The sequence below is a fragment of the Electrona antarctica genome, assembly GCF_951216825.1.
Source record: "Electrona antarctica genome assembly, chromosome: 23".
In the NCBI taxonomy this organism is placed as follows: domain Eukaryota; kingdom Metazoa; phylum Chordata; class Actinopteri; order Myctophiformes; family Myctophidae; genus Electrona; species Electrona antarctica.
Genome location: NC_136804.1, coordinates 29,152,029 through 29,177,955, shown reverse-complemented (window position 1 = coordinate 29,177,955; position 25,927 = coordinate 29,152,029). Strand labels below are relative to the sequence as shown.

At 44.3% G+C, this 25,927-nt stretch overlaps 1 protein-coding gene across 1 annotated transcript in view; it reads right to left on the bottom strand.

Moving 5' to 3' along the window:
* Positions 1-25,927, bottom strand: part of LOC306916558 (oxysterol-binding protein-related protein 8-like) — a 158,109-nt gene that overhangs the window by 14,230 nt on the left and 117,952 nt on the right. The window contains 13 exon segments of the mRNA XM_079494471.1: positions 1,714-1,811; positions 2,980-3,078; positions 3,749-3,845; positions 5,637-5,735; positions 7,125-7,206; positions 7,944-8,128; positions 10,900-11,125; positions 11,918-12,083; positions 12,658-12,742; positions 15,985-16,188; positions 16,678-16,779; positions 18,532-18,612; positions 20,038-20,111. Coding sequence (XP_079350597.1) covers positions 1,714-1,811; positions 2,980-3,078; positions 3,749-3,845; positions 5,637-5,735; positions 7,125-7,206; positions 7,944-8,128; positions 10,900-11,125; positions 11,918-12,083; positions 12,658-12,742; positions 15,985-16,188; positions 16,678-16,779; positions 18,532-18,612; positions 20,038-20,111 — 1,598 coding nt within the window.

The following is a 25,927-nucleotide window of genomic DNA, read 5'->3' as shown; positions in this document are numbered from 1 at the left end:
TGGGCATGGGACAGGGTGTGTGTGGGCATGGGACAGGGTGTGTGTGGGCATGAGGAAGGGGTGTGTGTGGGCATGGGGAAGGGGTGTGTGTGTGGGCATGGGACAGGGTGTGTGTGGGCATGGGACAGGGTGTGTGTGGGCATGGGACAGGGTGTGTGTGGGCATGGGACAGGGTGTGTGGGGGCATGGGACAGGGTGTGTGGGGGCATGGGACAGGGTGTGTGTGGGCATGGGACAGGGTGTGTGTGGGCATGGGGAAGGGGTGTGTGTGGGCATGGGACAGGGTGTGTGTGGGCATGGGACAGGGTGTGTGGGGGCATGGGACAGGGTGTGTGTGGGCATGGGACAGGGTGTGTGTGGGCATGGGACAGGGGTGTGTGTGGGCATGGGACAGGGGTGTGTGTGGGCATGGGACAGGGTGTGTGTGGGCATGGGACAGGGTGTGTGTGGGCATGGGACAGGGTGTGTGTGGGCATGGGGAAACAGGGTGTGTGTGGGCATGGGACAGGGTGTGTGGGGGCATGGGACAGGGTGTGTGGGGGCATGGGGAAGGGGTGTGTGTGGGCATGGGGAAGGGGTGTGTGTGGGCATGGGACAGGGTGTGGATAGGAATGGAGAGGATGGGTAATGGACAGTGACAGAGACATGCAATGAAATGTTTTATGTAAAGCCCTTTGGGTTTCCTGGTAGTTGAAATGTGGTATACAAATAAACTATTTCTGCTCTGAATCATAACAGTATATAAACCCTATTCTATACTTCAGTGGTTTTCAACCCTTTTCATGTCAAGGCCCCTAAAGAATATTTTGTCAACATTGGATAATATTTTGTCTACAATTCCATGCTTTTGGGCAAACGTTGACCAAAATAAAAAATCTTCTACATTCTCTATTGTGTAGACTTCTTGTTAATGAAGTAATGGAAATGTTTAACACCTTAGTAGCCCGGAACTATTTAATCCATTTCATCCATGTGCCCATAATTTATAGCGCACGGACAACTTTTACCGGCGCGCTGGTGTGCATGTCTGTGTAGCAGCTAACAATAGCCACACCACTCTAGAGTCGATTGACAACAGGAGGTAATAATAAATCTATCGGGACTAGCGACTGGACCGCGGAAGGCCGTCAAACACAGGATCTTTTTTCAGAATTAGACGGGATGATTTAGATCGGGAGTTATGATCGTTTTAAGATTTTCGTTTTCGTCAGCTAAACAGGCAGGGGACATTTTCGATGACGTGTCACTTTTTGACACGTCATCGGATCGGGCAACAAGCGCTCCTAGGCTCTAGAGCGATGCGAACGGTTTTGTTATCATTAATCTCCGTCCTATTTATCAATCTCCGGCTTGGGCACTTGACCTTGAACTTGACGGAGAACTCCGCCAAGGGCCTCCAAGGTGTTAACAATAATTTAACTCTTGAGAGTTAAAGATAAGGGTCCATTTGGTTACCAACTCTCCATCATTTAGCTGGGGACCACCTGGAACCCCCTCAAGGACCACTGGTGGTCCCCGTACCACTGGTTGAAAACCACTGCTAGACAGTACTTCATCATCATCATCATCTGCTAGTTTTGTCATGTTGACATATTTTTTTAAAACATGTGGAAACCTTTCCTTCACCTATAATGGCGTGCCAAAGACAGCTATGCCAGCCTGACAACATAAGTGTGACACGTGCAAAATATTTGGGGCACATTTGTGACATACTTTCAGTTTGAACTCCAGCTGAGCGCTGTAGCCCGTCTTCTCGCAGGTGATGGTGACCTGGCCGGCCAGCTCCAGCGTCATGGTGCCGTAGAGGATGCCTGGCAGAGCAGAGAGACAATCATGTTTAACCACATTATTCAGGACGGGAAGGAACCCCTTTTGGTGTTTTAAGCATCATGTAATACTTTAGCTGTTGAAAAATAGCAGATCTACAAGCTTGTAGCGCGGCACTCGGTGCGGATAACTGTCAAAACAAGTGCCTGCACTCGAAAATTCAGAGCGTTGATTCAATTCAAGACAGTGTAAAAATGTGGTTATATTTGTACTAGGGGTGTTTTGCGAATTAGAATCGCGATTCCCGTTATGAACGATTCAAAATCGATTCATAATTTCCAAATTATTTTATTATTAGATTTCTTTTTCTGGTTACAGTTACAGGAGTTTTCACTACATGGTGTTTGTGATATGAAATGTAAGCTCACCCTAATCACAATAAACATCATGTCTTCAGTCATTTTCAAGTTACTGTAGTATAGTCACTTCAGTTGGCTGGAGTAGATTGTGATGAAATCCTATGTATTGAATCGAGAATCATTTTGAATAGAGAATCGTTTTGAATCTGGAAAAAAAAATGCTTCGTTTTTTAATCGAATCGTGACCCCAAGAATCGGAATCGAATCGAATCGTGGGACACAGCCCTTTCACAGCCCAGATTCACAGCCCTAATTTGTACCCTCCCTGAGTTACAAATGCATGTACGGTGTACCAAAATCATTGGTAGTATAGACACAATATTTCTTTCACTGATAGAGACTGGCTTTGCCTTTTACAAATTAAAACTGTTTAATTTCCTTGGTGGCAAATTAGACACTTTGAACACGACGTGAGCGAGCACGGTACTATCGTGTATTCCTTCGAGTATAGTCCTTAGGCTGACATGAAGGGAAGTGTGGCGTGCACTCTGACCTTTACAGTGAGCGTAGTGGCGTGCACTCTGACCTTTACAGTGAGCGTAGTGGCGTGCACTCTGACCTTTACAGTGAGCGTAGTGGAGTGCACTCTGACCTTTACAGTGAGCGTAGTGGCATACACTCTGACCTTTACAGTGAGCGTAGGTGGTGTGAACTCTGACCTTTACAGTGAGCGTAGTGGCGTGCACTCTGACCTTTACAGTGAGCATAGGTGGTGTGCACTCTGACCTTTACAGTGAGCGTAGTGGCATGCACTCTGACCTTTACAGTGAGCGTAGGTGGTGTGAACTCTGACCTTTACAGTGAGCGTAGGGCATGTTCATGACGTAGTCCTCTCCTCGGTTGAGAAAGTTGAGACGAGCCTCTCCATCCAGAATTGCCGATAACGAGTTTCCTGATGACACACACACACACAGACACAGACACAGACACACACACACACACACACACACACACACACACACAAACACACACACACACACACACACACACACGTTGTTAATTACTGCAGCAATCACCATCAACAGGCTGTTGTTGGTAATGTGTAATTTGTGCTCCGGTCGTATGGCGTTTGGTGTTGCGTGCCAAAACTATCAGATCTCTGCTGTTTTAATGATTCTCTAATAGCCTTGCAGTGTGTGTGTTTATTTTTGTGTCAGTGACTCTGCACTAATAGGTTGGCAAGGCTGTGTGGCGGCGTGTGCTTTGACATAATACACCTTTAGCTAAGCCCCACATTCATTTTTGGAATCAGACCTTCAAAATCTCTTCCAAATTCGTCAACAATGTTTTATCATATAGGAAAACTATTGGTGGAGAGGTTTGTCTAACCCATGTTATGCTTAGCTGTGATTGGACCATAGCAGTTTGGGGAGGGGCTTTGTTATAGGTCAATTGCGACACATTTCTCACTTTCGCCCTTTCCCAAAAAGAGCAGATTTACAAGCTCACAACGCGTCACTCACAATGCAATGCGTTAAAACGCTTGTAGATCAACTATTTCCTCCTGTTATGACATGCCTAGAATAGGGAATCAAATCCAGACGTGTAAAATGTGTGCGCACCATAGAACTTGGATTTGGCCAGGATGCTGCCACTCAGACAGAAACCATCTTTCCTGTTGCTGACGTAGAAGGCAGACACTGGAGGATGATGGGAAACCTGGAGGAGGAAATGCACAACAACCCGGTTCACTGGACTGGACTCATATTACACACATAATGCACAACAACCCGGTTCACTGGACTGGACTCATATTACACACATAATGCACAACAACCCGGTTCACTGGTAGGACTCATATTACACACATAATGCACAACAACCCGGTTCACTGGACTGGACTCATATTACACACATAATGCACAATGTCAACAACCCAGTTCACTGGTAGGACTCAATTACACACATAATGCACAACAACCCGGTTCACTGGACTGGACTCATATTACACACATAATGCACAACAACCCGGTTCACTGGTAGGACTCATATTACACACATAATAATGTATCTACGACACCATTATGGTTGGTCGCTAGTGTTGATTTCTTCGACTAAAACTAATACGAAAAATGTTCGTCGACTACCCTTTTTCCAAAACTAAATGGAAACTAAATAAAAACTAAGCTATGATGACTAAAACTAAGACTAAAGATACTGACAATTTCGTCGTCAAATAAAAAGTTAGACTAAAATGTTAGAAAAAGACTAGTGGACAAGAGATCCAGTATAATTCATTTTACATTTGGTTGCATGCTGACAATAGCAGATCTATAAGCTCACAACGTGTCGCGTTGTATATCGGCTATTTTCAGCAAGTGTAAAATCAGTCATTACGACGGCATCAAGGCCTACCAAAATTCATTTTAGTCGACTAAATCAACCGTAGATTTAGTCGACTAAAATCTTATGATATTTAGTCGACTAAAACTACTAAAGACTACTAAGACATTCCAGGCGACTAAAATGTGACATATATATTCAGGAGACTATGACTAAAACTAGAATCAAAATTTGCTGCCAAAAAAAACACTGCTGGTCACTAATCAATTCCAAATGCCAACGGAACCTGAAGGTTAACTTTTTCTGTAGTTTTTTAGGACTTATTTATATTCAGAGTATTGTCTTGCACTTGATATTTATTCTTGTTTGAGCCTGTGTTGTCTTTTAACTAGGAGAAAAGTAATTTCTTTTTTTCTCGACTGCTGCAGTTGGAAAGAATGACAAATAAAGCAATCTTGAATCTTGGTAGGAAGAGAGCATTATATATTGCATCTAGGAATGTTTTAATGAGAAAAATAGTGAAAAAATAGAAAATCCACTTCATGAACAGTATTTTCTGTTCATAGTTTGGGCTGGTACTCTACACCTCCCTCCCCGTCTCGTTTTTCCTTCGTTTTTCTCTTCCCCTCATTTCACCTCTCTCCCCCTCTCCCCCCCCTTCTTTCTTCTCTCTCTCTCTCTCTCTCTCTCTCTCTCTCTCTCTCTCTCTCCAATTTACAAATGGAATAGAGAAATGAAACATCATAAATCATTATGAGTGGCCGTGAGTTTAGTTGCTAAATCGTCACTATTTTATTCACAAAGAAATACGCATTAGCACGTGGGGGGCGACAATGTGCATGGTTGTTCAGGAATAACATGAGCTTATTCCATAGTCTAAAAATGTCAAGACATGATGTTGTTTTCCATATTCTAAATGAGCCATTGTCAAGACATGATCATTTTTCCATGGTCTAAATGAGCCATTGTCAAGAGACTTGGTAAGAACAAGTCCCTCTCTCTCTCTGTCTCTCTCTCTCCTCCCAGCTCCCAATAGAACAGCTCCTCTCATTACAGTTTGAATACAATCAAGCCATGTGTGTGTGTGTGTGTGTGTGTGTGTGTGTGTGTGTGTGTGTGTGTGTGTGTGTGTGTGTGTGTGTGTGTGTGCAGCGTCGTTAGCGTCACCTGCTCCGCGATGTAGAACGTCTTGCTGCTGGTCTTCTGGTGAAGCCACATGCAACGGAAGGTCTCTCCGATGATGGGGTTGTAAGGCTTCTTCAAACCCTGGGGTTCAAAAGGACAACAACACAGTTCATTACATTTGAATATACCCCATGTTTGTTTGTACTAGTGCTTATACCCGTTCGTGAATCAATGTGTGTGCAGACGTTCGCTTCATCGCAGTCAGTACAGGAGAGTCCATGGTTGTTGTTTTTTTTTAGAGGTGAAATGGAGCAATGTAGAGACGTTCGCATCCAAAAACATACGGCTGTGAGTGCATGTGAGTCAGTGTCGTTGTGAGGCTTGGCGTGTCCAGCGACCCGCGGCAACATTCGACAGGCAACAAATTATGGTGTAACACAACCACGCATGCGCAGTAAAGCAACCACACTTCTGGCTCCAAAACTATGGAATGCACTTCCCATCACAGTCAGAACTGCAGCCTCACTCCCAATCTTCCGCCGTAGTCTGAAAACCCACCTCTTCAGACTCCACCATGGCCCGTAGCACTTGCCCTAGCCTAGCCCCTTAGATAGCACATTATGTAGACTTAGATAGTATTTTAAACAGACTTATAGCTTGTTACGTAGACCGCTCTAGAATTGCACTTTATGTAGTCATAGCACTTTATAGTACACATGTATGATATATTATATAGTATAGTATGTATAGTTTACATAGATACTCCACTGTTACGTTCTTAGTTTACGCATGATTCATGATAACTACTTTTTATATATGTGATGTATGCCATGCTTTTGTTATTGCTTAATGTAAGTCGCTCTGGATTAAGAGCGTCTGCTAAATGCCTAAATTGTAAATTGTAAAATGTGCAGTAAGGGTGTAACTGTGGGAAATTGCAAATAAACGCAAAATTAGAGCGTTTGTTAATTTTGAAAAAGGGCTTTGTGATGCTCTGCATAACATGATGGTCGATGCCTGTGTGCAAAATGCAGAGTGAGGGGGAGCAGGGGGGCTAGGACACACACACAGACATGTCTTCATTTATTAGTTTAGATCAAGTTAATGTCAATTAAACGGTTTACGTCTAAGGAACCTTCAAAGAATATTATTATTTATTTTTTAAGACGTTTTTTTGGGCTTTATGCATTTATTGATAGATTACAGTATAGTCTGACAAGAAATGGGGATAGAGATGGGGGTGACACGTCAGGATTACCAGCCTAGCAGAGTAATCTAGTAAGAGATTACTCGTAGCGTTGACTCCCATTGTAACAATGGAATGCGGAAGTGCTCATTATATCTCAATGGGATAGTTCCAATGTTTGGAACTATACCCCATAGTTCCAAACAGCGAGATCAAAGCGTGTCGCCACTCTCTTACTAGATTACTCTGCAGCCTAGGTGCTCAGGCGGCTATGCCACCAGTTCATTGAGATGGTTGGATTCATTTATATTTTATATTCTAAAGTCTCTTCCAGTCCTTCTGACCTTTGGCTTTTTGTAGAATCCAGAGATGTACCACTTCACCACCTTCTTCATGCGGTTGTAAGCGTTCTCCTCGATGGCCGCCCTGGGAGGGAGCAAGAAGACACCATTCTATCAGTTCTCTCACGATCCAAATCATAGAACCATAGTTACACTGACACTGTAACTCTGTCCAAAAATAGACCATCTACAACGTGCTGCGTCGTGACCCTTCGAGTATAAAATAAAAGCATCAGGAGCATTGAACTTTGGTGTTGAAACTTTGAATTTCTCTAACTATAAACTTTCACGACAGCAGACAGCCTAAGTACAAAGATATAATTCATGAAAAGGCTACTACAGTGAAGTCGGTTCACAGAAGTTGTTGTAGGCTACAGTATGTTGGTACTATCTGACGAGGTACCATTTGAGTGGGCACAACCTTACATTATACTAAATTATACTAAATTGTTTATAGGGTCAATATAAGTAAAATATAGCCTTAATATAGCCTTTCCATGAAAGGTTGTTTGCTGTGTTAAATAAGGCAGTGTGTTTGAATCTGCATACAGGGCTCTTGCACTCCCACGAGTCCCTCGTGGTAGGAAGAACCAAGGACTATTGAAAGAGGACGGGAAGCGAAGACCGTACGGTGGACTCCATGTTGCTCCCTGGAAGGAAAGAAACATGCGCAATGGGCTATATGCAGCCAACACTTCCGTGTTCAGCTTCCTTGGTCTCAATTGCGCATGTTTCTTTCCTTCCAGGGAGCAACATGGACTCCACCATACGGTCTTCGCTTCCCGTCCTTGGGAAGAACGGGGAAAGCGGGTGGACACTTACTCGGACAGGAAGTCTGCGTGGAAGTAGTAATCGGAGAGCTTGTCCAGGAAGGAGCGTGGCTCCAGGATGAAGGTGGGCAGCACCACCTTGGACAGGTCCATCCCTGGACGCACCTGCTTCAGCAGCGTCCAGATCAGAGACTTGTTCTCCTCCGACACCGTCTCCGTCTGGCACTCCTCTCCAGCCTGGGAGAGGACAGGACGGACATGTCGTGTTACTAGACTGCAATGCTCTAGCACAGTGGTTCCCAAACTATTTCATGTCAAGGAAACGACCCCCACATTGACACTAATTAGCCCCGCGGACCCCCATTTGAAGAGATTTTCCAGGGACCCCCCATAAGAGAAGATTTGTACGGCTCTAGCAGTGATTCTCCCCCAGTTTGACATGCATTAGTCTACGGATCCCCATTTAATGGCATTTCTATCTCTGAGACTCCAATGTATATTGTAGAATCAATGTTAATTTAACTCTGAGAGTGTACAAATGGAACCAAATTACTATTTAATTGGAAAAAGGCAGCGCCGCCATCTCACAAGCGTTGGGTGGAGGATGTTATGTCACATCTCAAACTCGAAGAACTTAAATATACAATCAGGGGCTCCACTCAGAAATATACCAGTTTGGCAACCGTTTCTAACCTACTTTGCGGTAGTATTTTCTACGTAGTCATTGGCCACCCCCCCCCACATTTTTATTTATCTTTTTGTATTTTTTGTATTTTTTTTGTATTTTATTTCAGTTACAGTTGATTTCATCAATGTACAATTTGTGTTTTTTTTACATTGCATTTCAGACTTTTATATTGTATACATGAATGTTGAGTACTGGTGGTGTTGTTTTGTCCTGTTATCTGTTCTGTAATTGTTGTCATGTATCTGTTGTTTGTCCTGTCTCAAACTTGAATAATAACAAATGGAACCAAATGGACCCGTTTGTACACTCTCAGAGTTACAGACCCATAAGGGCCCATTTGGTTCCAAACCATATCATTTAGCTGGGGGACCCCCTGGAACTCCCTCAAGGACCCCTTGGGGGTCCCCGGACCCCACTTTGGGAACCTCTGCTCTAGTCAGTCCCTGACTGTCCATCTCTCGTTGTCTGCGTGCCATCTGTCTGCGTGCCATCTGTCTGCGTGCCATCTGTCTGCGTGCCATCTGTCTGCGTGCCATCTGTCTGCGTGCCATCTGTCTGCGTGCCATCTGTCTGCGTGACATCTGTCTGCGTGCCCATCTGTCTGCGTGCCATCTGTCTGCGTGCCATCTGTCTGCGTGCCATCTGTCTGCGTGCCATCTGTCTGCGTGCCATCTGTCTGCGTGCCATCTGTCGCGTTTCCATCTCACACTCCTATGCTTATTTATTCACAAGCTTTATTTTTAACCCATTCAGGCCTGACGTCGAAATTAAAAAAAAAAAGTTTTCTAAATCATGACAATTTTCGGAAAGATTTGAGGCACATTTTAACGATTTTTCAAAAATAGCAGACCTACAAGTTCATAGCGCGCCACTCGGTGGCGCGCTATGAGCTTGTAGATCTGCTATTTTTCAATAGCTAAATTATAACAATGTTTAAAACACCAAAAGGGGTTCCCGCCCCAAAATGGGTTAATGGTTAATGTGGTTAAACGCTAACGTGACATGGATGCGTTCCAGGTCTCAATGGATTAAGCTGGAAAACGTGACGCTCAATTCTAGACTGGGATACCAGAGTTTCATTATTTCCGTGGCTGTTGCTAGGTTACAGGTACGATAAACATGCTGGATGTGTTTTCGTTTGGAGGTATTAGCACATATACCATACAGTATTTATGACGAGTTCAAGAGTACAGCTGCCAACATCCAAGCTAGACTTTAACACACATTGCATATCTAGATTCACACACTGAAAATTAATACAGTAGATTTAGCTCCTAAATGTAGCAGTAGTTTAATTAGTAGGATGTCACCTCATCAATATTTCACAGCCCTCATCACAACATGCACGCATGACGTGTGTGTGTGCGTGCACACACATTGTTTTACAATCACAACGCACAGTAGCTGAGATATCTAGTGTTCAATTGAAAAGAAGTGACTCAAGTGAAACAACCTATAAAGGGCCTGTCAAACGTGAAGCGAGGAACGCACACGTTGTTGCCTGGATCGATGAGAGGCCTGCTACAGGTCTTCTCAAGAGGGGTGCGACAACGCGAGCGTAAAAAAAAAAAGATAAACTGAATCCAGGTCTGGTGAGTCGCGGGCGTGTGCACGAAACGAGCACGCGCGCAACAAATTCAGGTCTCATTGAAAATTAACTATTAGGCGCGTTAAATCGTTTCACGTTTGAAAGGCCCTGTAGCTCACTGGCAGAAATGTCGTGTAGCAGACCCAGTTCCCAGATAGGACATAAAAGTTATGGATTTAACAACTATGAGACATACGTTAAAATGTATTCGGAGGGCAGACTTCGTTTATTATATTATGTTCATGTTTTGGTCCTGCAACAGCGATCAACATGTTTGTGCATAACAATCCCTTTTGAAATCACATACTTAAGACAAGCCAGTATAAGCCTGATTCTTAGTTGTTCTTAGCGCTAAGTAACCAATCTACAAGTTCACCATACACAGGACACCGTTGCATACGACTTCATAGACATTAGGCAGTGGCTAGGGCATTCACTTCTAGTCATTTTTACTAGTCGACTAGTTGTTTAACTACAAAAACAAAATCTTGAGGCCTACAGAATCGGGGGAAAAAATATATTTTTTCTTATCCACTAGTAGTATCGACTAGTGGATTTACTAGTTGAATAGTCGACTAGTGGCGTGCGCCGTGGCCCAGTGCACACGGTACCTCTCCCAGCTCCTCATGACTTCATAGACATTAGGCAGTAGTGCATAGTTACGGTACCTCTCCCAGCTCCTCATGACTTCATAGACATTAGACATTAGGCAGTAGTGCATAGTCACGGTACCTCTCCCAGCTCCTCGTGCGACTGCTCCAGGTACGGCGTTTCCCTCAGGGCCTCGTTGGGGTCCAGTTCGATGTATGACTCGTCCTGGCGCTCCGACGTGTCACTGTCGCTCTCCTCGCTCTTCTCCAGGCCCTCGGGGTCCGACTCCTCGTGGTCCTGCTCGCCCTCGCGGTCAGACTTGTCCGAGTACAGGTCGGGGTCCTTGAACTGGTCGCTGTCGTTGAACCTGGCGTGGAGGAGCAGGGTGTTGAGCACTCTACGTTCCAACAAATAACAACCACAAAGGTCTTCACCAATAGAGCTATTACACCAACATAATCATTTGGCAAATCATATCTACTGTCTGTGCGGAGCTAATCTCACAAACCGCTGGACCGATCAGTTCAGTCAGATAACTCACGAATAGATTTAACCAATATTTATTATAGAATGAGAATACAAGTGTGGATATAATATTTTATCTTGGCGTGCGGCTCTGCTACATTTTTTCTCCCTGCTCGGCATAATTAAACACCATCATTAAACATTAAGAGCAGGGAGATAGATATACAATAACAACCCCCCCATGGGGAACAGAAATAACAGAGCCCACCGGTGGTGCTGGGAGCAAACATCGCATAACAACAACCAGGAACCATATGCAGAGGAAGATAGGAAGAAACATGCAGTCTAGGTGAGCTTAAATACCCCACCCAATTGGTCAGCTGACTGCCACATCAGCGAATGACACACTGAATACACCCACATAGTAATGCAGCATATTAACCCCTTGAGTATATGTATGCACCCTTGAGCACAGTATGAACCCCCTCGAGTATATCTGACTGAACTAACTCCGCAAGCTACGTATGATTTAATGTAGAATGTAAGTTAATGGGGCTGTGATTACACTGGTACTTTACCCACATTGGAGTTATACATCACTAATAATAATTATGTCACAGATAATTGATGTCATAGGCTGATGGCATGAAGTCCGCGATAAAGGTGATAAATGAACGTATTTGTTGTCACTCACTGAAAGCCCTGCATGTTGTGTGCTCGGAGGAGGCTGTAGAAGTTGAGGGAGTGCTCTCCGGACGGCGGTGCGATGTTCATGTCCTCCTTGCCCTCCCGGATCATGGACCTTTTCAGCAGGCTGGAGCACTTCAGGGCTAGTTCTAGAGCGTCCATCCAACAACGTCCTGCGAAAGGTCACAGAAAATCATGTTATCTAACTATAAATGCGCCACGTCTCTGTCTGCGTGAGTGCGTGTGTGTGTGTGTGTGTGTGTACGGTTGTAATGCATGTAACTCGAGAACCGTTTGCCCCACCGACTTCAAATTCGACACACGCCTTCCACACCCCCGCAGGGAGTGCAGTGCCCGGTATCGAGTCGGTTGGACCCACGGTTCTCCAGAACCACCACAAAAGGCTCTGGTCAGGCTCTGCCAGTGGGCCTAATGAGGCCAAGTCCCCTCAACTGTGCAATTTCCAGCCTCTGCCTCAGCCAATTGATTGCCATGGCAACCCCACACCTGCAAATTGATTACCGTACTTAACCCCTCCACTTTTCACTTGTCAGTTTGCACAAAACGGGTGCTATGACAAGTTGACAATGGGTATTATTAGGTTCCCAAGTTGCATCGTTCTCAAGTAGGCCAGTGGCCGACAGGCACGTACAAGTCTAGTATCCTGGAAATTCACTAGGGTTCGATTTGTTATTTAGATTTTGTTCAAAATGAAGACACTTATGAGTAGCAAGGGTTATGGATTACCGTCAGACTCTGAGGCAGCACGGATGATGAGGTGGCTGCTGGGTAATGGCTGGGTGATGGAGCCCACCGCCTCACCTTTGGGACCCTGTTGGGACAGCGCGAGAGAGTTAGACGGTTTTCGTCTCGTCTTGTTCTTGTCTAAGGCTCAAAGTAGAGTCTACAGTAAAACTATGCCGAAATCTAACATTACTAATCTTAACCTCAGTAAAACTATGATTAAACCTAACCTTATTCCTAACCTAACCTCAGTAAAACTATGATTAAACCTAACCTTATTCCTAACCTAACCTCAGTAAAACTATGATTAAACCTAACCTTATTCCTAACCTTAACCTCAGTAAAACAAAATACAAGAACCACAAGATTTGCTTATCCAAGGAAAAGAATAACAATACTGTTATTTTGGAATATATATATATTATTTAGATATTTGTATTAGTCCATTCCACAAAGCTACAGTACCAAGCTACTAGGGGTGTAAGGATACATTTTAACAGCGATACGATACGTATCACGATACATGGTTGACGATACGATACATGGACGATATTGGTTCCCCTCTTTTTCATTTTTCTTCTAAAAATTGCTAAATACCCCACACAAAAATGTAGTATTGATACAATCGATTAATTGCATAGCAAAACGATTCGATACCGATTATTTCCAATGCAAAACAATACTATACATAGTCAATGTTGCCGTTTTCTTTTCGATATACTTCGATTCTTGAAATTAAAATCAATTTTTCGATGCAGTTACTATATCGTTACGGGCGGCTGTGGCTCAGGAGGTAGAGCAGGTCGTCCAATGATCCCTGGGTCGGCGGTTCGAATCCCGGCTCTTCCTGTCCACATGTCGAAGTGTCCTTGGGCAAGACACTGAACCCTACATTGCCTCCAATGAGTCGGTCGGTGTGAGCTCGCCACCATTGGTGTGTGAATGTGGGAAGTGAGGACGCTGGCGTCGACTGTTCGCCGCTTCACCTCCCAATGTATGAATGAATGAACCATTGTAAAGCTTTGAGCACTTGGAAAAGCGCTATAAAAATGCAATTCAATTCATTATTACACCTCTACAAGCTACCGTTCTATCTTGCACAGCTGTACCTGTGAGCAAAGTATGAGTCATGCGATTGGGACTTGTTCTTACCAAGTCTCCTGACAATGGCTCATTTAGAATATGGAAAAAACATCATGTCTTGACAATGGCTCATTTAGAATATGGAAAAGACATCATGTCGCCACATTGTCGCCCCCCACGTGCTAATGCGTATTTCTTTGTGAATAAAATAGTGATGATTTAGCAACTAAACTCACGGCCACTCATAATGATTTATGATGTTTCATTTCTCTATTCCATTTGAAAATTGAAGAGAAAGAGAGAGAGAGAGAGAGAGAAAGAGAGAGAGAAGAGAGAAGAGAGAGAAGAGAGAAGGGGGGGGGAGAGGGGGAGAGAGGTGAAATGAGTTGAAGAGAGAAACGAGAGAGAGAGAGAGAGAGAGAGAGAGAGAGAGAGAGACTTGCGTGGACTAGTAGTCAATGGATACCAAATGAGTACTGCGACAGACAATGCACCAGCTGAACCCACTGCAAAGGGACAATGTCTGCTCCCTTATGAAAAGGCTTCCAAATATGAAATGTACTAACAAATGACCGTGGCTTGCTGCATAATCTTTTTCTATAAGAGTTCCTGAAAAGCTAGTGAAAAAAGACCTGAGCCCCAGTGCTAAATTAGTCAGTAAAAAGCTCAGTGGCCTTGTGGTTAGAGTGTCCGCCTGAGACTGGGAGGTCGGGGTTCAATCCCTGGCCGAGACAATGGTATAGTATAGTATAACCATTGCTTGGCACTCGTCTGCATCAAGGGTTGGATTGGGGGGTCAGTCCCTGCTTGGCACTTGTCTGCATCAAGGGTTGGATTGGGGGGTCAGTCCCTGCTTGGCACTCGTCTGCATCAAGGGTTGGATTGGGGGGTCAGTCCCTGCTTGGCACTCGTCTGCATCAAGGGTTGGATTGGGGGGTCAGTCCCTGCTTGGCACTCGTCTGCATCAAGGGTTGGATTGGGGGGTCAGTCCCTGCTTGGCACTCGTCTGCATCAAGGGTTGGATTTGGGGTCAGTACCTGCTTGGCACTCGGCATCAAGGGTTGGATTGGGGGGTCAGTCCCTGCTTGGCACTCGATATCAAGGGTTGGATTGGGGGGTCAGTTCCTGCTTGGCACTCGGCATCAAGGGTTGGATTGGGGGGTCAGTACCTGCTTGGCACTCGATATCAAGGGTTGGATTGGGGGGTCAGTCCCTGCTTGGCACTCGGCATCAAGGGTTGGATTGGGGGGTCAGTACCTGCTTGGCACTCAGCATCACTCAGCATCCCAAAGTGGGGTCGGGGGACCCCCAGGGGTACTTGATGGAGTTCCAGGGGGTCCCCAGCTAAATGATAGTTTGGAACCAAATGGACCCTTATGGGTCTGTAACTCTGAGAGTGTACAAATGGAACCATTCCATTTGTACACTCTCAAAGAGTTAAATCAACATTGATGTTACAATATAAATTGGGGGTCCCAGATATAGAAATGCCATTAAATGGGAGTCCGTAGACTATTTCATGTCAAACTGGGGGGTCCTTGAAATTAAAATGGTTGAGAATCACTGCTAGAGCCGTAGAAATCTTCTCTTATGGGGGTCCCTGGTATGTCTTTTCAAATGGGGGTCTGTGGGATAATTAGTGTCAATTTGGGGGTCCTTGACAGGAAAAGGTTTGGGAACCACTGGTGTATTGTGTTGGTTCCTCACCTTGACAGCCCAGATGGACTGTATTCTCACCTTGACAGCCCAGATGGACTGTATGGTGTTGGTTCCTCACCTTGACAGCCCAGATGGACTGTATGGTGTTGGTTCCTCACCTTGACAGCCCAGATGGACTGTATTCTCACCTTGACAGCCCAGATGGAGTGTATTCTCAAATTGAGAGCCCAGATGGAGTGTATTCTTACCTTGACAGCCCAGATGGACTGCTCCAGAGGGTGTATTCTCACCTTGACAGCCCAGATGGAGTGTATTCTCACCTTGACAGCCCAGATGGAGTGTATTCTCACCTTGACAGCCCAGATGGACTGCTCCAGAGGGTGTATTCTCACCTTGACAGCCCAGATGGACTGCTCCAGAGGGTGTATTCTCACCTTGACAGCCCAGATGGAGTGTATTCTCACTTTGACAGCCCAGATGGACTGTATGGTGTTGGTTCCTTACCTTGACAGCCCAGATGGACTGCTCCAGAGGGTGTATTCTCACCTTGACAGCCCATATGGACTGCTCCAGAGGGTGTATTCTCACCTTGACAGCCCAGATGGACTGCTCCAGAGGGTGGAAGAGCTTGAAGCAGAAGCCGTCCTTCTTGGACGGCCTCTCGATGAGCTCACAGGCGTTGAGCAGCACCGTGCCCACCCACTGGCCGTTCTTGTGGGTCTTGTAGATGAGCAGCACCCCTGGTTTCAGCACGCACCACAGCTTGGTCCAGCTCTTCAGAGTGCCACGGATCTGCGGTGAGGAGCACACACACATGGAGAAAAAGATTGAATTATGATGTACATAACTTATAAACCGTGCAATGATGTTTAGCGATGTGTAATATGCCCATATGGGCAATGGCATAATGGAGGTTTGGTTGTCCAGAACCGCCAATCCGATCGATATACTAATATATGGGCCTATACTTGCCCTACATTTTCTCAAAGTGTCGAAATGCGTTGTGAGCTTGAACATCAGCAATGTTCAGTGAATGTTCTCCAATTATGACACACCCGGAAAAGGGTGTTCAGTTTTGGTTTTACACCTCTGAGGTGAAGCCAAGGAGAAATTAATCCCCTTTTTTTGTATTCCTTCCTTGGCCTCAATTCAAGGTAGTTGAGCATCCAATTATCAGAATTGTTTTGTCAAGGCAAGCGTGAAAATATCTGATGCAAGCAACATCACAGCAAGGCTGACAACCCGAGAGACTCGGGCGGGCGAGCAAGCGTGTGATCGAACCTTGAGCCAGTCGGCCATGACGATGACGGAGGGATCGGTGATGGTACTGAGGAGTTCCTTGGTGGCCCTCTTCTTCTCCTCCCTGTAATTCTTCTTTTGCACCTGCAGAAGACACACCAAAGCCAGCAAAGGTCCTTATCAGTTGTACCCCAGAGAAATCGTCAACCCCAAAAATTACATGTGTTAAAGGACCACTTCACCACTTTTCAACCCATGTTCATATAATAGGTCCTCACTAATAATCATGATAAAATACCACCATTCTTTTCTACTCAGTCTGTGTCTCATAGGAGGGCTGTGGGCAGTTCGGAAACCTGTCCACCAGTGACATCATCGTTAGGCAGATTTCTTTTTTTCTGTTTTTTACAAAAATGTTTCGATTTTTATTATCGTGAGAACGATGGCTTCCTTTTTCGCATTGCAACTTTTCAGGACTAGAAAGCCTGCAGTTTCTATTAGCTTGGATTCCCCATTGATGATGTTATAAGTAATCGATGCATATTTAATCAGGCTGCATAGCTTCCTTGTTTGAATAATTGCAGGTGGACCTGTGCTACCACTATTTGTACTATACTGTATATTTTATGCACGTGTACATTTATGCAGGTGTTCTATAGGATGGCAAACAAAAACTGGACATTCAAATTTAAACTAGGCATTTGAAAAGGTAATTTTTTTGTGATTTTTTAAATGTATTTATTTTAAATTAAATATGAAAGCAGCAACCTGTTGCATGTGAAGCATGGACAGTTAAGGAAGCGAAATAACAAAAAGAGGTTAAGTCTTATCAATTGTATTAAGGAGAGCTGGATTAAGGCAATTTCATTGCATTATTACACCTATCGTTTCTGTTTTTAAAGTTGAATATTTCCAATGGGTAATTGCAACTCCACCGATATCTCACACTGGTGGGTAATTGGGTTGCAGTAATTCTGTCTTAAAAGTGACATGGATTTGACATGGATCTGATGCATTTAGATGCATCAGATACATCGACTACAGTAGCTCAGCGGAGTGACAGGACGCATTTTCTAGTTTTCATTTCCATTTCATACCAAGGACCATTATTTATTTGGTATTTGAGCCACAGACCACCATTTGATAGCCTCGGAAACCCAGACGTTTTTATTTCCAGGGAGAGAAAAAAAAGTCTGAGAACGAGTCCACTTCAGTAGCGCAAACGTCGATCACTCTCTGCTGATTTCTGATCGTCTGCACCTTTGTTAAATTGACACACGTACACACACACACTCCTCTCTCTGTCGCTCTAATTAATTAGTCTCATGTCGCGCAGCTGCGTCTAGATTCTCCCGGCGGATCCTGCCGGGAGCGGCCTATGCCATAGAAACCTTAGATGGACCCCAGGCTACCATTTGATGACATTTAGCCTCAGACTCAGACCCAAAACTAAAGAATATTTTGTTTGTTGTTTTGTCCACAATTCTTTCCAAATTGAGGTTGGTAGCACAGGAGAGACAACAGATAACAATTCTTCTACGTTATCTAATTATGTAGACTTGTAAATTAAGTAATGCGGATGTTTAACGATAATTTAACTCCTGAGAGCGTAACATGAAACCAAATGGACCCTCCCGGGGGTCCAAAAATCTATGGGTCCATTTGGTTACCAACTCTATCATTTAGCTAGGGACCACCTGGAACGCCCTCAAGGACCACTGGTGGTCCCCGGGATCACCGGTTGAAAACCATTGTTCTAGGATCATGAATTGGTGCGTGTGTGTGTGTGTGTGTGTGTGTGTGTGTGTGTGTGTGTGTGTGTGTGTGTGTGTGTGTGTGTGTGTGTGTGTGTGTGTGTGTGTGTGTGTGTGGATACGGAATGGTAAGTTCACCAACCTTGAGGGACTCCTTCTTCGTGAGCCTTCCCCCGGACGCCGAGACGTCTTTGTCAGAGCCATTGTAGAGCTTTGTTTCAGACTGCGTGGGGCAGAGACAGGAGGAGATATCAGTCACATTGTAGAGCTTTGTTACAGACTGCGTGGGCAGAGACAGGAGGAGATATCAGTCACATTGTAGAGCTTTGTTTCAGACTGCGTGGGCAGAGACAGGAGGAGATATCAGTCACATTGTAGAGCTTTGTTTCAGACTGCGTGGGCAGAGACAGGAGGAGATATCAGTCACATTGTAGAGCTTTGTTTCAGACTGCGTGGGCAGAGACAGGAGGAGATATCAGTCACATTGTAGAGCTTTGTTTCAGACTGCGTGGGCAGAGACAGGAGGAGATATCAGTCACATTGTAGAGCTTTGTTACAGACTGCGTGGGCAGAGACAGGAGGAGATATCAGTCACAACGTGGAGACGAGCCCACACATTGCAATTAATTTTATCTGGGGCTTGCAATTAAGGCTGGATCTGGCCATTAGCAGTAATTGTGAAAGAATTAATTGTGTTTTGGGCATTGGCCACTGGAGCATATATAAAATACAGTATATATTGCGCGCACGCACGCACGCACGCACGCACGCACGCACAATATGACATTTCTGTTCATTTGATCCAGCAGTTTTTTTGGGGGCGATTATGTAATAATTGTGAGTCACATTTCATTTCCAGAGAGGAAAAGACAACGTGTAGGAACTGAAGTGCAGTGGTTTGATTCAAGATGGTACAAACTGCCTAAATAAGTAAACAACCACTCTATTTGAGGTGTGAAACAACTTGGGAGCAGCAGTATCACAGAAAGAAGAAAAATTAGGTTGCTTGGTTCCTGCAAAGCCGGGAAAACTTGAAGTATACCCACGCTCCCACGCTATAGCCCAGAGTTAGCTCGGCTGTTCTAATGAGGAAGCACACAGATGACTGTCAGTCTGTGTCAGCTAAAGTCTACGACCTAACTGTAGTGATTGAAGAAAAAAGCATGAGACAGAATAGACAGTGGGAATCAAGAAGATGGGATTCTATAGGCAGAGATGAGAGAGCTCGAGGGCACAGAGTAATTATCACCAGCCAAGTACAGTTTTCCAGGTCTTTGCTCTCATTAAGGCCGTTTCAGACGCGCCTTAGTAATTCCTTTTTAATGAGAGTCGGGCGATTATTTGCCGGCGCGCTTCTGTGAAATTCTCGCGCGCACATGCCCTTTTCCTGCGCGCGTCCGCGGGCAGCAAGAGCTGGATTGTGGTCAGCTTTTTTTCCCACGCTGCTTCTCTCTCTGCACATGAGACCACGGCGCCAGCCCCAAGCGAGGGGAGCCCGCGTCACTCACTGCCCGTCTCAAAGTGCCGTTTCCTCTGACGGAATGTACACTGAATTCATACTGAAACAACATCATCATCAACAACATCCACCCAACACACAGCGTCTAGCGTTTGAAGTGAGATGACTTTAAGACGTTATTGATTTCACCTTGCTCTTGGATATGGAATGTGAGTCCTCTTTCAGAGGCAAAGACAGGAGGTCCTCCTTCCCTCGGTCGAAACCTGTAACGACAGTAGAACAGGACAAGATCAACAATGATGTTCGACATTTAAAGGGTTTCTTTACGTAGTCTTAAAGTTTTAAGACTATTATATAAAGGGATTTATAACGTATTAAGTAGTGCCATGGATAGAGACAGGAAGGATGGGGCAGACTAAGAGTAGTAGATGTCAGATATCAAACACAAAAGAGAAAAGAGACTGCCCAGGGAGATGCCTGCGGTTCATGACCCCAGCAGCAGTTCCCTTGCACTTTCTTAGCACGCCGAGAGGCTCTGAATTTTTCATGGCATCCGTTAGCTCCATATACAAGACCTTCGCCTTCAGACCTGGCTTGGGGGCCAAAGAACAATTACTTCTGTGCCAAGAATGTCTGAGTGACGTTGACAAATTATTACAACAATGGAATTCCAGCATTGCTGGATATCGTGACTGCAATATGAATGCAACATACGGTCGTGGAGATCGCAAGATTCTATATTTTTTTCTTTCCCTCTTTAACCTCTTAAACCCCAAATCAAAAATATCGGAGTTGGAACCTAAGACCTTGACCAGCCCCATTTACCCGCTGAGAGCTGTTCATGAGGTGGGCAGCCTCTGCCCCCGCCGGTGGGGGATTGGGGCTCAAGAGGTTTTAACCTCTTAAACCCCAGGGGGGTCCAGGAGGGATTGGGGCTTAAACAAGTGGGAAAATGGGGTATAAAGCTAAACGCTTCTCAGACCTTATTCAGATTACTTCATTCAGCAACTTAATTCATTGACTAGTGATTCGGGATACCTCCCAAAAAACCTTAGATATAGTAGAAAATTATTTTTTGTCTGTCTAAGGAGTCTTCCTCATGTCATTTTTGTGGAGTGCTGCGTGCGAATCATTTTCTGCCAATTTCTCTTCATGTTTTTGAGACCGCCGCACCTGCAGTCAGCCCTGAACTGAGGACAAAGAAGGTCGCAAATTGTCCCAACAGTTTACTCTGGGACTATAATGACAAGAACTTAAGATATTGCAGTCAAAGCTGCAGTTGTGATGTTCTTTGTCCAGTCTTACCAGAAAACCAACATAGCGGCCAAAACAAGCCCACGGGCTCTACAGTGCATTCAACTAAGCCCACACAAATAAGCCTTAATAACAAGTGAGTGAAAAGGAAATGCTCCAGACTGTCAGCGAGTACGTTTGGCCTTGAGACAAATTATTTTTAAGTCATTGTTAGAAGAAGTTCCAGAAAAACAATCAAAGGGTAATTTAAGATCCGGATCTTGACATACAGACTACAGATACAATAATCAATTCTATTAATTGATATATATTGCTATAAGTTACAGAAATAAGATGTGTGTATGTTTATATTTATTTTAATATAGTTATGGAGGGATAGACAGTAGGCTGACAGGAAAGGGGGAGAGATGGTATGGGGGGGGGGGGGGGGGGGTGACACGCAGTAAAGGCCATCGGGATCGGGAGTCGAACCCGCGGCACACTGCCAGACTAGATTACCAGCCAAGGTGCCTGGACCGCTGAGCCACGGCCCAGACCAACATGTGCGAGTTTTAACTGCATACTTCCTGGAAATAAAAACGTCTGGGTTTCCGAGGCTAACTGCATACTGACTGATAGAACTGTGTGTGTAATCAAAGGTCACAGCAGGTGCAGAATACCCCAGGAATACTTGGGGTAATAGTTTTGTGAAGGCCATGTCCTTGAATGAGAAATGTTTAGTTAATAGAATAAAAATGAACAACATCTGGAGATAGATAGACATACAGTAGTCCCCTTTGAACAGAGATAAACAAGCTCTTTCATTGAAAAGGAGCTCAAGGTCTGTTCTTAGATATGGATTACGCATTGAACACATGCCTGTAAAGCACTCTCAACACATGGATAAAACATTCTTACGGTGGGGGTAGATTCTCTATTTAGTTAGAGTGCTTCTCAAACCTTTTTAATTCAAAGGATCTCCAATTTGTTATGCACATTTAGCCCCATAACTCTGAGTGTACAAATGGAACCAAGTGGACCGGCCAGAGTTACAGACCTTTTAAGTGTCCATTTTGTTCCAAAACTAAAATATATCTGGACACCCCATGGACGCCCCTGAACCCCACTTTGAGAATCACTAGCCGATATGTGGAACTGTCAGATTGAGTTCACTAAATTATTCACTAAATCATTGGCCACCTGTAGTCTAACACTGACTCTATCACTGCTCCATGCATGGCTAGAGAGTGAACTCTATCACTGCTCCATGCATGGCTAGAGAGTGAACTCTATCACTGCTCCATGCATGGCTAGAGAGTAAACTCTATCACTGCTCCATGCATGGCTAGAGAGTGAACTCTTATCACTGCTCCATGCATGGCTAGAGACTGACTATCACTGCTCCATGCATGGCTAGAGAGTGAACTCTATCACTGCTCCATGCATGGCTAGAGAGTGAACTCTTATCACTGCTCCATGCATGGCTAGAGACTGACTATCACTGCTCCATGCATGGCTAGAGAGTGAACTCTATCACTGCTCCATGCATGGCTAGAGAGTGAACTCTATCACTGCTCCATGCATGGCTAGAGAGTGAACTCTTATCACTGCTCCATGCATGGCTAGAGAGTGACAGCTAAAGAGTTAAGTCTTAAAAAGACAAAAGAGTGGCTGCACACACTGATAGCCAAAGAGCCGATTATTTATTAGGATGCAGAGTAAAAAACAACGTTTCGGCAGTACAACTGCCTTCTTCAGGGTATAGGTAAGGTATAGAGAGTGACAGCCATCAGACATAAGAGAAATTAATCATGTTACGCAAACTCTTAAGATTTCAGAAGGAACCTTCGGCTGCCAGACCAACCAGGAACTTGCCGATTTGAGCTGCTAAAATGAATGAATCAACTCTTCTGGATAGTCAGTCAGCGAGGACATTTCCACAGTCATGCTCTCAATTAACAGCAGATTCATCATTCAGAAACTAATTCAATGGTGTGAACAGCACAGCACAAGTCACTATTGTCCACATCCAATATGACATTAACAGCTGGCGATTTCCCCCCGTCCTCTGGGACTTATAGTAATGTGCCTTTCAGTCTAGAAATCACAAGCTTGCAAATCAGTATTATGCAACACGTTAGGAACTCCATTAGTCTGCAATAAGGCTTTTAAAAAATAATCGGACTTGGGGCAAAACAGTTTGTCGCTCAAAGCGGATTGGCTGGGAAGAGGCACCGTTATAAATTCGTTTTTTTTTTATCAGGAGACATTTATTATGTGTTCCTGCCTCTCCCCTTTATTCATTCAGGCAAACACTGTAAATCATGCTGGCCATGTGGATTCCGATCACACAGAGGTTGTAGTGACTTGTTGTGAGTCGAGTAGCTGCCTGTAAAACATGGTAAATATCATCAACATGATACTTGGCCAACTGGTATCAAATGTGACCAGATTTGACTGAGAGACTGCCATCGCGCAAATTACAGCTTTTCACCAGAGGAGAAAAACGTATTTTTTTGTTAAATGAGTTAATAGCACAGGCAGACTCTTCACATACTAGAGCATGTCTGAAATAAGTGTCAGAGCTGAAATCGACATGTAAATATGAAATAAATGCTTAAACATGTAGCTAGATGTAATGTTAGAGACCACAGAAATGAACCTTTCAAGCCGCTGTTTTCTGCAAGACATTACTCTATAAGCCACATCTCCAAAACTGGTGGGTCAAACTGAACAACCAATATGTCAATTTGAAGCTATGATTCCCTGCTTTCATATGACATGAAAAAACGAAAATTCAAAAAAATCCAATGGCAGTCCCTCAGTCAAATTTAGTCACAAATGGTAAAGGATTAGGAAAACACCGGGCGCTCGCCTGGGAGTGCTTCCAGGCGCCCGAGTTGAACATAATATTTGAGCTCTCGGCGGGCAGAGAGGAAAGCGCTGCGTGTGCACGTGAGAGTACAAGGTAAGATTAAAAAACTATTTATTTAAAGATCTGTAAGCCTCGAACAAAGCCAACTCTGATCGTGACAAATAATGACAACAAACACAAATTCTTTTTGGGCCGAACAAATAATTAGAAAGGAAAGGGAAAAAAAAGGCAGTTGGCTTTGTCCCGCGGCGTAAACATCTTTAAATAAATACTTTTTGAAAAGTCTATGAGGGAAAATGAACGGGGGCAAGTAGCCTTGCCGAGCCATGAGGCCCATAGGGCAGGAGCCTATCTCCTGTTTCTGTAGCGTGAGGCAGCTTGATGTACAAGTACACCCCCTGGACATGACGCTAGTATGTTGCAGGGATTTACCCCCAATCCAACCCTTGATGCTGAGTGTCAAGCAGGGAGGCATTGGGTCCCATTTTTAGAGTCTTTGGTATGACCCGGCCAGGGATTGAACCCCGACCTCCCAGTCTCAGGGCGGACACTCTAACCACTAGGCCACTGAGCTGGTGTAAGCATTTATGTTATACTTTAGCTGTTGGAAAAATAGCAGATCTACAAGCTCATAGCGCGGCACCGAGTGCCGAGCTACGAGCTTGTAGGTCTGCTATTTTTGAAAAATCGTGAAAATGTGGCGCAAATCTTTATATATATTCTTTCAGAGCGAACGTTTTTAACTCATATATTTGCTTCTGGGGGGATCTCTGGAACAACACATTTTCAGATGGGGGTCGGCGGTCAAATGCAGATAATTCTGGGTGTCCTTGACATGAAAAAAGTTGAGTTTTCAGAAAACGGTCAGGATTTAGAAGGCATTTGTAGAATCGTCCTCAGGTCCTCAAGTAGTAGAGTGAATGTTCACCTTTAATCAGAATTAATTCCGATGACACAGATCTGTTCCCACTCGTCAGGCTCATCTCCATGCCTACCTCAGCCAGAGGAGCAGCTCAAGGGCCCTTCGTCGAAAAATGCTGGTCGACTACCTTTTTCCACAGACTAAATGGAAACTAAATAAAAAGTAAGCTACGACGACTAAAACTAAGACTAAATATACTGACAATTTCGTCAACAAATAAAAACTAGACTAAAATGTTAGAGATCCATTTTACAATATTTGTTGCATGCTGAAAATAGCCGATCTACAAGCTCACAATGCGTCGCAGTGCGACACGTGAGCTTGTAGATCATGAGCTTGTAGATCAGCTATTTTCCGCAAGTGTAAAATCGGCCACCAAAATACATTTTAGTCGACTAAAATCTTATGATATTTAGTCGACTAGACTAAAACTAAATCATTCCAGGTGACTAAAATGACACAAAAACGATATGAAAACTATTCAAAAGACTAAGACTAAAACTAAAATAACATTTTGCTGCAAAAAACAACACTGACCAACACTGACAACACATTTCCACCACTAGCAATCCTCCATGATTTACTAAAGGAAACAATAATGCTTATGTGAAGATAAACAATCAAAGTTGACATAAGAGTAAGCATGTAAAGAGCACAAAGCTAATCAGAATCCAGATTAGTCGCTGCTGTTTCTAAATGCAAATAGCAGTGTCACCCACACACATCACGGTAATAAATATGGCTATAATGAGATGTGGTCGTCACAAAGCACCACTGCATATACGGTAATGTTATGATTGATGAGTATCAGGGTATGGTGAGGCTTCTAATGAAATAATCATTATGGGAACGAAGCAACATCTACACCAAGTGAAGACAACTTTTCAATGCATGTTTTAACCCATTTAGACCTGAGACCAGATTCTACACATCGTCTTCTAAATGTGTAGACCAGGGGTGCCCACACATTTATGACGTGAGATCTACTTTCAAAATGACCAGCTCAACAAGATCTACCCACTGAAAAAATAAGTGTACAATTGCTGAAA